The following is a 12284-nucleotide window of genomic DNA, read 5'->3' as shown; positions in this document are numbered from 1 at the left end:
AGAGGCAACTTACAAGAGGATTTAGATTTGTATTCAAAGTATTCAAGCAAACTAAAGCGAAGGAACAAATGTGATTAATATCTACATTGGGCAATAAAACCGTTAAGTGGAGTCAGCCGCTCCAGCAATCACAACAGAAAGGATTTTCCCTTCATCAGTCACAAAAGCTTTATGCTCAACAGTTGTACTCTCATGCTAACTGGACAGAAGACACTGCCTCACTCAACACACCACACCGACATCAGAGAGCTGCTATCTGTGGTCACGGCCCAGAGATGTGTGTACCACCATGTTTTATCTCTCTGAGGTTCAACAGATAGAGTTTCCCCACAATGCTGTGCAGAAAGCACATTGCACTGACCTTGGTCATGTGGTCATTAATAAATGATTAAATGATATTACATTTTATTGGAATATATATTAAGAGGCTTCGATTACAATTTGTTAATGAATCAGCTGAAATTAAATTTTAAAAAAAGTCAGGGAGGAAAGCATTAGCTTGTACAGAGAAGATGTACTCATATTCAGAGTTCCTCTCTGGTAGTTTTTAGTCACCTGCCCTATTAGATTTCATTTTAAGGGGATACAGATTGTTGTTTTTCAGCATTAGTTAAAAGAATAGCAGTTATAGCTCCAGCTGTGCTGGTACTATTTCTGATACAACTGGAGTGCTCCTTCAGTTACTGACTGAGCGGTTTCACTGTCCACAACCACATCTGTTCCAGTTGTTTTTATTGGGGAGAAAACGAACAACTGAAAACTTCCTGGAACATGCTTTGCATTCTTCAAACAATTCCCTTAATCTTTTATCATTATCATTAATTCTGCTGACAGGAGAAGGGCTTTGTTCATTGTTGATAAAAATGGACCTCTGGAGAGAAAAAAACTCAACAAGCTACGATGGATCTAGGTGGACTTGACTTAACACCCTGATTAGACACCAGGGAGAGGCTCTAGAAGGGGGGTCTTACACCATGTCAACTGAAACAAAGACTCCCTTTTTCAAAACCACACCTTGGGACACTTTTCATTGCTGTTGATGCATGTCCACTTGGAAACCGTCACAGCTGCTGACGTGACTGGACCTTCAACACATGTTTTCATTCAAGCAAGCATTTCCTTACAACAAATGTGATAAAAATTAGCTTCTTGTACGTCAGTGAGTTCACCTCGGCTGAGCAGTGAGGGCAATTATGTAAAGTATCAGGACCGCTAATCAATGACAGATGTGCATGAAGTTCTAGAAGTCTGCATGCACACCTTGTCTTTGTTCGGTAACACCTCATTTAACCTCCCATCTGAGTCGTGACTGGCTTCACAGCAATGCTGAGGTAATTAACAGACCCCTGTGAGGTTTAGACACCCTTCAGCCTTAAACATGATTTGCCAATCTGTTCGGGTGCAAAGGTCGTAAATTAGAGGCAACAAACTATTTGTCTCAAGTGTTCTTTGTTGTTCTGATGGCAGCTGACACTGCAAAGTCTAAACATGGTGTGTGAAAGGTCTGATATTAAACACCCAAATGTAATGAAACCTTCTGAGATAACAGGGACAATATGGTGACATATAATGTGTGACCAACGTTTTTCAAATATTTTTGGTCGCATTAGACTACGGCTGTAACTAACGAATATTTAAATTCTTGATTAATCTGTAGATTATTTTTACAATTTAACAATCAATTGTTTCTCCTTTAAAAAAAGTGTTATATATAGTGAAATATGTTTATTATTATGTTTTGGCACAAGCATTATACTGGGCCATGTTATGGAAATATTGGATATCTGTATGTTTTTGTAGCATCTTGATTTGTCAGGTATGTCGTTTGCTGAATGAGCCAAAAACAGACATTCCTGTCTTTGAGTTTTATCTACAAATTGTTGATTGATTTTCCAGAAAACGTACTACACCACAGTGTATGTCATTAAAACAATATAGAACGACATACCCTGAAAGTTTCATCCATATCTAATAAATGTGATGATATCTGCCTCCGTGTCTGGTTTTTCCAAAGTCATCAGAGACCACTTGGAGAAAAACAAACACCAGTGCTAGTCTATGCAGCTGGATATTGTTATACCCACCGGGTTTCTGAAATGCTCAGGGCCACAGCTGAACAGCAGCTGGCCTCCACTAATCTCCAACCTACAAACCTAATTTTGAATTAACACCGTTAACTCTGACACGACCACAACTGAAAATGGGTTGGAGTTAGCGGCGCATTCAAAATGACCAATCGGGCTTGCGTACTCCGAGACATGCAGCGAATACACGCAGCCTTTGGAAAGCTCGAGGTCGTTGCTTCAAGGAAAAGGAAAACGCTCAAACATGTTCAACGCATTACTAATAGACGGGTCTCCCAGCCCTGCCCCACTGCGTTTGTGTCCAACCATGTAGAGACGTGCAGAGAATAGAGGGTGTGAAGAAAGGAGGAGGAGGTGACAACAAGAAACTAGCTGGGCACGAAGCTATCATCAAGCTACTTGTTGACACTACCGAAACTTCCTTCTGTGTACCAACACGGGGAAGGCAAGGCCGAAAAGGACTGACGGGACTGTCCAGTCTGTCACCACCCCCACTGGTCGGCCTTCGCAATCACACAAAGGACCTATTGTTGAGCACAATGGGGTCACCCTCTCTGTTCTCGCTGGTCTGATCCCAGTCAGTCACTGCTCAGAGAGCCTGGAAGCTCGCCAACTACCAGGCAAGGGTCTTCGAAGACATCATTCTGAGGGGACTGCCTTCACTTACAAGATTGTACGTTCCTAAACAGATAAAAATGGAATAAACGCGACAACTGGGGCAGACTGGATGCCACCGGTGACAGCAGTGTCATGCACTGGGAAAGATAGTATTGATTGTATAGATTAATAGAGACGGATGCTTGAAGAAAATGACTATATGAAGGCCTGCATTGAATAAAGAATTTGAATATTGTGGCTATATTCTCATGGTTTTGTCATCCAAGATCCTTTAACTGCCTGCTTATATTGTGTGTAGATTAATGTAGAAGCCACATGTTTAGCTCTTCTCTACACACACACATATACACATGTTGGCCTCCTGTTCTGTGCATTCCTCAATTTACTGCAAAAATCACAATCTTAAAAACAGAAATGTGCCCCCAAAATGCTTCAAAGACATTTCTTGTTCTTCTTAATGACCAGGTAGCATTGACACATCACATCTGAGAAGATGGGACTTGGATGGGGCGTCATTATTTAAAGATGCCATAATTTAACACACTTTTGAAGCCAATACAATGAGGTGAGGTGTGAGGTGGACTGTGGTAGATGAGAGGCAGTGACACTCAGACTTACCTTGCAGCATGCACCTGTACGCAGACTCTGAGATGGCGTAGATGTGAGGGGGCATTTCGTGCCTCTTCTTGCCCCTGTACATCTCAATGATGTTCTCCGAGTAGATGGGCAGGTTTTTGTAGGGATTTATGACCACACAGAAGAGACCAGAGTACGTCTAGAAAAAGAGAAGAAAACGTGGTTGACTGTTAATTCGTCACACCGCAGCCCTTACATCGCCATTATGTCACAGTTAAAAAGCCCCAATGGCTCTTAAAGTTGAGATGAAATGCCCTTTTAACCCTGTTAAATCACATCCCTGTGCATAAACAATATATGCAAAGACAAAATCAATTTCTTTGTATTTTTACATCAAAATTGAAAATTCTTTGTAGCCTGCTGCGTTGTGTGAACACTTGTTAGCGCTCCAATCAAATTTAACTGTACAGGGTTAAACTATTCCGCTTCACGGGGGAATACTCACAGCACAGAAGCTAAAGACGCTCTACGGGCCCATTAGAAACAAATCTGTTTGTACGAGTGTTTTTTTGCACAAGGCCCGTCATGTTGTGCAGACTATGAATTCACAGATGATGCCGGAAAACTGTGCACATCTGCAGCTGGCTGGCACACTGCCAAGGGTCCCACAGTATTTATAATCCTTGCTCCACTCGCTGATCCTCCTCATATGTGGAACAATTCTCCAGCTCCTTTTTGTCTACATAAAACTGGTGGCAATTTTACCCCCACTATCTATGACTGACACCAGGAATCAGATGCAAGGGGTGGCGATGTTAATCCAGTATATAGGTCCCTCAACTGTGTTATGCAAACAGATATGCAGTCAGACAGCACAGGGTTAATCCCAGACATGTCTGCTGCTGGGGAACTCCATTAACTCAAGAGTGCACGGGGTACGCAGTTCACAGTAGACGCCAGATTAAGGCTTTTTAAATCGATGACTGGGATTATCATACATTATGCCAATAAAAACTTTTTTTGTGGATAAATTGCAGCCATCTGTCCAGATCATGAATTAAGACGAGACGAGGGTGTCTCTCCTCTGCTGACTATCTCTATCAATGGTACCAACTTCCCGGTGCTTTTTTACTACTCTATGCTGCGTTCCTTCCTCTTTTGTTACCTTTCTGATTTCTGTGTTTGGCTGGACTGCAAAGCCAGATTCTTTAAATGATGTGGTCTGCAGGGGGGCCCCAGGCCTGCTAACCCAGTTGTTGAACTGGAACAATAGTGGCATGACCAAAGCATGCTTTGTGAGCAGAGGGCATTTTGTGTGTGTGTGTGTGTGTGTGTGTGTGTGTGTGTGTGTGTGTGTGTGTGTGTGTGTGTGTGTGTGTGTGTGTGTGTGTGTGTGTGTGTGTGTGTGTGTGTGTGTGTGTGTGTGTGTGTGTGTGTGTGTGTGTGTGTAACTGAGTGAGACAAACGCATCACAACTGTCACATGGCTGGAGGTTCACACCACACATTCACACACATCCACAACACATATATGTAATCTTACTGCTGGGCAACAATTCCACATAATCACTTAATAACTGCATCGCTTAACATGACAGAAGCTGAATTAGTTATAGTGAGTTGTATTATAAATTGTCAGATTTTGTTCTTGTAAAACACATGAAAAAATATTCTGGTCAAACAAAATCATTGCTGTATTATACTGTATACAGCTGGATATCAACATAATAATCATGATGATACCAAATTATTCTATATAGCCGCACACCCTGCTAGTACAGAAATGGAGTCCAGAGTTGCTAAAATTGAAACCCTCAAAGATATGCACACATACGAGTAACAGCCAGGCCCTCTGGAGTTGGTCATGTGGCGCTGTAGTGTGTGTGTGTGTGTGTGTGTGTGTGTGTGTGTGTGTGTGTGTGTGTGTGTGTGTGTGTGTGTGTGTGTGTGTGTGTGTGTGTGCGGGGGGGGGGGGGGGGGGGTTAATGTCACCAGATGGCCATCAAAATCCCCCTTCCCACCTCTTCCATGTGCACAGATGCTTTAGACACAGCTCTGTGCAGCGACCTGGCCACACTCAGATTTGTCACCCTGGAATCATCGCCAGCAGCAGCAGCAGCGCTGTTCTACTTCACTGGTTACAGAGGCCAACGCTCACACCTCGCTAACTGGAATTGCCTGTAAAAACAAACTTGGTGCAGCACAGGATGTACTACGGGGCCCTCGCCACAATAACCCCTTCCCAAGCCCCCCCCCAACGGTGGGCACAGCGCCAGGCAGACAGATCAGTGCTCCCGACCCAGCATGGGCCACGGGCAGCGGGGAGAGGGATGACTCAGCTGGCTGTCCTCGACGGTGGACCCCAGGGGGGTATTCGAGGGATTAGTGGGGCTCTGACGGCAACGGGTTGGACACCTACACAACCGGGCATAACAAGACACCAGCCAGACAACGTGTTGTGGTTTCATTCCTTTTTACTGCTCACTGGAACGTTCACTACTACAATGAACAATATCTGACGAGAGCTGGGCTACGTATGAATCTTTGTGCAGAGTATTTTGAGCTGATAAATGGGCCCGAGCTGGTCAACACAACTCAGAGAAGCTGTGGTGAACGGAGGGGAACTCTCACACAGTTGAAAGGGATCCAAGCCCTCCGGAAATGTCCGAATAAATGTCTGTGAACCGAGCGGTGCTTAGCAACAGGCCCTCAGCCTCTCTCGATGGGGAAAGGGGAGACATTTTCTGGGGTCTCTGCAATTACAAGAATCAGTGCCATTGTGACACAACTGGGCTAACTGGGCTTTACCATCAAGTCATTGTCTTTGCAGACTTCCCCGGGAAATTAAGAAATGCATTTGCCTCACACAACACATTTTAATTATTTCCAGTAATAAAGATTCTTATAGCTCTGCATTTGCTCTAAATCTGTAGGTGCGCTTAATCTCACTCAACAGCACTTGATTAAAGTGATGAACCTGTCATCACTGTATGCGCACAAGAGGGAACCAACCTAAATTCAAACAGCTTTAACAGCTGAGAGGAGTCATTCTACCCGGCAAAGTGCAACAAGGAAGATGACAGCCTAAGAAGAATAATCTATGAGAAATTAGTAGGAGACATCTTGTGTTGCCTCCATCAAGCAGCATAACTCTACTATTGTGTAACATGATGTCATTGCACGAGTTATTGAGTTGGCGTTTTACAAAAGTCTCCACCTCTACACACGATAACGAGAAAACCCAGCCAACTGGTAAATGAGTCACAATCAGGGAAAGGGTTGGATGAAATGGAGATGTAAGAGACCCGTGCTCCAGTGAGAGGCAGGCTTATTGAACGGAGAGACAGCCTGCAGATAAAGGCACACAACAATCAACATTAAGCTCTCAGCCTGGAGCTGCCAGCTTCAGCAAAGCCAGGCATGACGAGGTATGTCCGTCAACATTTTCAATGAGTGAAACAGGTTTTGAGTTTTTGAACATTGTACATGAAGTCCGTCTTTAATTATTTTCTCTTTTACCTTGTAATTTCAAAAGGTTTGAAGTGTGATCATCACCTTTACATCCACTGCCTGCTGTGTGGATGCGAGTAATCAAAGAGGTTATGTCAGTGCTGTGCTATGCTGGTCTGACTTAAAAAGGCCAAACGATCCTCAAAAGCAGAAAAACGAAAACATGCCAAAAGCAGAAATGACTGACAGAGATCTGCATGCATGCAACTCCAATCTCTTAAAACTCCTGGTTCATTAGCGTCACACACACAGAAATCAATAAGATGAGAATTTAGCCGCTCGAAAATTTCACCAAGCATGTAAACTGGATCAGAGGAAAGACATGTCTGTAACCCTGCAGAAAAGCAAACCAAAAAAAAGCTACAAAACATGGATTGGCTGTTAATTAAGCATCAGTGTTCTGGCAGAAAAACTGAAAACTTGCTTATCAGTGAACACAAAGAACTCTGTTAGGGCGGGTTGGTCACAGTGTGACTCAGCACAGGCTAAGAGATGGGGCTGGGGTCACCTTATTCTCCCTTAAAAGTGCTCTGAAAATACAAAGATGTTACACCGATTCTTTTTATTTATTGTATAAATAAAATTAACCTGATGACTACACTGCTACAGCTTGTGTAAGAAGAAGGGAGAATTTTGTTCCAGCACATCTGGAACCAATAATTAACTTTTGTCAACACATACAAAGAGATTAAGTATGATTTATGTTACCAAATATCCTTACTGAAATGATTGTTTAATCGTGGTACAGGTAAGTTCATCATTGTTCCAATATGGCGGCACACAACTTCTGCTGTCAGAAGATACAAACGGACCAAGCAGCCTCTTGGCAAGGAGCCACCAGTAGACAGGGAGCACACTGCAGAGCTCACAGTGCTACAGAAACAAATGTCTAAAACATCAAAGGAGAGTATCACATTTTGGATTCTGTCATGTTGGAGGGTACCATTCTCATTATCACAATTGTGTATTGTGAAGCTCTTTACATACATATTAAATAACTAATCATTGCTCACATGTCATGCCAGCTGTAGTAGACTGAATAGATCTTAATGTAACCCATCTCGGACTAAAATGAATGGTCAATCGTAAAATCTGCAACTGGTTCCAGCTTGTTATTTGAATATTTGCTGGTTCAGCAGCTGTTTAAAACCGCCTAGACAATCATTGGTAACCATTTAGTGATATTGGTGACAGGGGGTGCCTGCGAATAGCCCAAAGGATATTAAAAGGAAGTATCCCCCCCCCCCCCCCCACCCCAGCCTGCTGCTGCCTGGCAAGCACATCAGAAGTATCAGTTGCTGTACTACCAGACTTCAGAGCAACTTCTTTCCTCAAGCTGTGAGAATCCTAAATTCATCCTCCACCATCTACAATATAACATAGTTTTGTCTCGGTGTTTTTTTTTGTGTATTTTCTTATCTAGCAAAATTGGACCACAAACTGTAGTTGTACAAAGACACTAAACGAACCATGTAACCTTCTACGATGGTAAAACGAACATTTTTCACCAGTTTCTGACTTTTTATAGACCAAACGATTCATTAATCAATCGAGAAAATACTAGTCATATTTATCAATAATACAAAATAATCATCAGTTGTGGCCCTACACAGATCTGTAACTCATACTAAGAGCCGTCTAAAAGCCTCCAGGAAATGCAGCAAATCATAGTATACGATGCAGTAAAGTGGGTAAAATAATAAAGTACATACATTATGCAAAATAGCTCTTGGGATGAATTATATGCTATAATGCTGGTAGTTTGGCCGGCCATCTGTACTGGATGATGACAGTAATGTAATGATGCCTCGTCAACACAAAGAATACAAAGTGTCTTCATTAACATTTCAGAAAACCACCGTGCAAGTACAAGTACTTTCAACTGGAGCACATTTCCCACAAAAGTAAGTGGAACAATTAACAAACAATTCCCTGAACAAAAGGGAAAGATTTTCTTTTTAGTAAGATGCAAGAGATTTCAGCTGTAAGATGCTTTCAAATATTATTTAATGTGAATATCTTACTGAGTGGAGAGATGTTCCACTGTTTACATCCAAATCATCTCCCGAGTTAGTATTCGGGCAATATGACTAGATAAGGCAAAAAAACATCTTTTTCACAATCTGCCCTGAGTAAATAATCTAGTTTAGCCGAAACTCATTTCTGTCTTCGTGACCGGGCCTCTGAGAGTGAACCTCTCAGCGCCCGCCTCCTCCCCGGGTCTCAGGTGGCCCACAAGCTCCGTGTCTGGGCTATTCCAGGAATGCTTGGCACTAAGTGGGCCATAATCACTGGGGAAATCGGCAGCTTATGTAGGACATGATGGCTTGGTCATTGAAGGAAATATGTTTCTTGGCCTCTTGAATTCAAGTATAAAATGCTATGGCTAAGATATGCAGATAGATGGTTGGTAGAGGGAGGCTAATAGACAATTGGATGGAACTGTTTACTGATCACGAATCGTTTTTTCAGACCCTAATTTTGATTCTTCGATGTGGAAGAAGTTGATTACAAGTTTTTCCAGGTAGTTGTTATGAGTGAATGACAAATACTCACATAGATGAGGCCGGAGTAGTAGCGGTCTTTGAGGTTGTGAAGCACGGAGGCTTCGTTCAGGCAGGTGAGTTCGGCCATGTCCTCTACTTTGCTGAACTTTGGCGGGTTCATCTTCTGGATGTCATCCTTGTTGACCACCGCCTTCTTCCCGTTCTCTGCCAGCTCCACCACCACCTCATCTCCGCGCTCCTCGCGAACACTGGCGGCCTCGAAGCCATTGCGTTCTGATGGGATCCACACCAGCCTCTTGGCCGTCCAGTCGGCCTGTGCCGCCGGGTTGTAGACCACGGCGCGGTCCACAAAGAGGTACCGCTCCGGGTCCTCCTGCCCGCTCCGCTGGGACATTTCTGCTGGAACCAGAAGCAGAACACACTACGCCACCTGTAGGGAGGAAAGAAAGTATAAGGTTTGTCTGAACAACAGAAAAATGCTACATTTTAAATCCATGCAGCCTACTGTCACGCTGTTCACCTTTATATTGTACAGATGAGATCACCACTGTACTATGTACGCCTGGCGTGCACGAGAAGTGTCCGCACAGAGTATGTGCAGAGCTGCTGGAGTATAAATCAGGCATGACACCTCCTGTTAATAGTGATTCTATCAGGGAACTATTTGTGACGGTCATGTCTGAAAAGCTCAGAGCGTGCGCACAGCAAGTTCCTGGTTACAAAAACTCAGAGGTGCGCGACCAAGCGCCGCAACCCCCTTCGGCGTCTTCGTGCTCAAAATCGCAAGCCTTGATGATGTCATTTTCTGACGTGCACGCCATTCTCTAATTTCACTATAAGCATAAACCTCGCTTTACAGTGTATCACAAGAGGTGACTGTGCCAGGTGGTACACGTTTCTGTTCTCACTTAAAATAGACTTTCTAAATGTTAAAAGTAATGTTCGCAGTCCTGCTGGTAGGGTAACTTAACTTTACACCATGCACCTTTAACGGCCATGTTTGAGTGAGGAAAAGGCTTTAATGTTACAGACAGCTACTGTTGTTACCGTCTGTAACTTGTTTCAATTATCTCTCTTTCCCAACACTGATGCAGAAAAAACACTTGATCATCTTCACCGACGAAATAAATCCATGATTTAAATTACAAAAAATGTGTTTTTTCAGATATTTATTTTGGGTAAAATAATTGTTACATCAATCACTAATTACAAAATATCTCTAAATAAAGTACAAATTAATCAACTAATTCAAAAAATAATCAGATTAATCTAAAAGAAAAAAATCCAATCAAATTGTGGTTTTTAAATTACATATTTACTTCACATAATTTGACAGTTGTGTCCAAACAGAGCGAGTGTGATGAGCAGACGCACGCACACACACACACACGAGCAAACAAAGAGAGATGAAATCTATACAAAACGGCAGAAGAGCAGAATTGCTTGTTGTTCAGAGAAAGTGCTTCTGGTGTCAACAGCCAGGCTACTGCTCAACAATTGACATAATGCGGTGCTTCCGCATCCAATGTGATCCCGCCATAAATGTAGCATAAGTGCAAGTTTAAAGCCTGCTATGCTATAATCATGCATTTCTCTGTGTATAATGATGCAGCGTAAAAAAAAAAAGCAGTGATTCCACTGACAACGTAAGATTTGACTCAAGAGCCTCTGTAGTTTAATTTGAATCACTGACGTTTATGGGCCAGCCATAGTTAGGTTGGAAACTCCTTTATCACAGTATATGTACATACGTACATTTTCTGGGAAAGCAATGAATATTGCCATAAAGCAGTCCTGCTCACAATACCCACAATGACAACAGCCAGATACAACCAGAGATGTTAACAGGCATAGTTGATATGTATATTGTGCCGTGGTGGCACCGTGACTAACATTTGGTCCATATGGGGTAAGACATCTGAATGTTGAAGCTGATGGTGAAGTGCTTTAAGGATGATGCAGCTTCTCTAATAGCTGCTAAATGCAGGCTCCACGAAAACCCGGGTTTTTATCTTAAATTACTAGAAGTTAGGCTTCCAATAGCTAATGCTATTTGTTTGCCAGGTTGAGTGAGTATATTTCAGGACATGTCCGACCATTGTGTGGCGTCACAACTCATCACAGTCACCCACGGTGGTTGCTGCTTGCCTCATAACTCAGCGGGGACTTGTGATGGCTCACCTTGTTTTAAAGTACGACTAGTAGACAAATGTGGGTCATCTGACAGGATTAGATCCCCACTGAGTTCCCGTGTGCAGATAAAGTAAGTGTATGTATTGTGTGGAGAAAAAGCAAATACACCAAAACTAGTGTCTCAATCAGCATTTACAGCAGAGCCTTCTGAATCACCATCTCTTATGAACATGAGCATGAGAGGGAGGACCTGTTCCGATACTCGTTTCAGAACGCCACGGTGTGTTTTGCTTTAAAAATGAGGGAAATATTTGTATTCTGTCGTCATGTTTGGATGACTTCGCTGTCTTTCCTTTGCTTTAGGGCTTTGAGATTGTTTTCCAGAAGGACTTGTTGAGCCCACACATACTTGTGCGCTCAAGCCTTTACACCTCCATCTCCGTGCATAACCAACCCACATGTACAGTAACATCACCATGTATGGGTGAAACTGACTCTGTTGTGCAGTAAAAAACAGGACATACATGTGAGCGGTCTGTGTGCATGTATATTCAAGGTTTTCTGACATTTCTCAGGGCAAAGAACTAATCGAGAAAACAGATTAATAGTTAAAAATGTTTGAAGATATTGTCTTGTGCTTAAGGGAACAGTGAGGGGATTATATTTGGTACAACTTTCTGACGAAGACCACAGGAGTAATACATAATAAAATACTCAGAAAATGAATCTGTAATGAAAATAATCATTAGTTATAGTTCTACATATAGTAGAAAAAGACTGGAGAGTGGTGTTATGCTTACTAAATCATCCAATAGAAGATACAACTACACCATCAATAATAAAAGCATTATACCTCC

At 42.6% G+C, this 12284-nt stretch overlaps 1 protein-coding gene across 4 annotated transcripts in view; it reads right to left on the bottom strand.

Moving 5' to 3' along the window:
- The window catches only part of myh10 (myosin, heavy chain 10, non-muscle), a gene marked incomplete at both ends in the record, with an annotated part of 44828 nt that extends 35140 nt beyond the window's left edge, over positions 1 to 9688 (bottom strand). For all 4 annotated transcript variants that reach the window (XM_079160315.1, XM_079160317.1, XM_079160316.1 and 1 more), the window contains 2 exons: positions 3321 to 3477; positions 9344 to 9688. In XM_079160315.1, the coding sequence (XP_079016441.1) occupies positions 3321 to 3477; positions 9344 to 9688 (502 nt within the window). The remainder of the gene's footprint in view (positions 1 to 3320; positions 3478 to 9343) is intronic.
- Between the last annotated feature and the right edge of the window lie 2596 nt (positions 9689 to 12284).

Source organism: Pholis gunnellus (genome assembly GCF_910591455.1).
Source record: "Pholis gunnellus genome assembly, chromosome: 5".
NCBI lineage: Eukaryota > Metazoa > Chordata > Actinopteri > Perciformes > Pholidae > Pholis > Pholis gunnellus.
The sequence above is the reverse complement of the archived record's forward strand: the minus strand, read 5'-3'. Positions and strand labels throughout refer to the sequence as shown.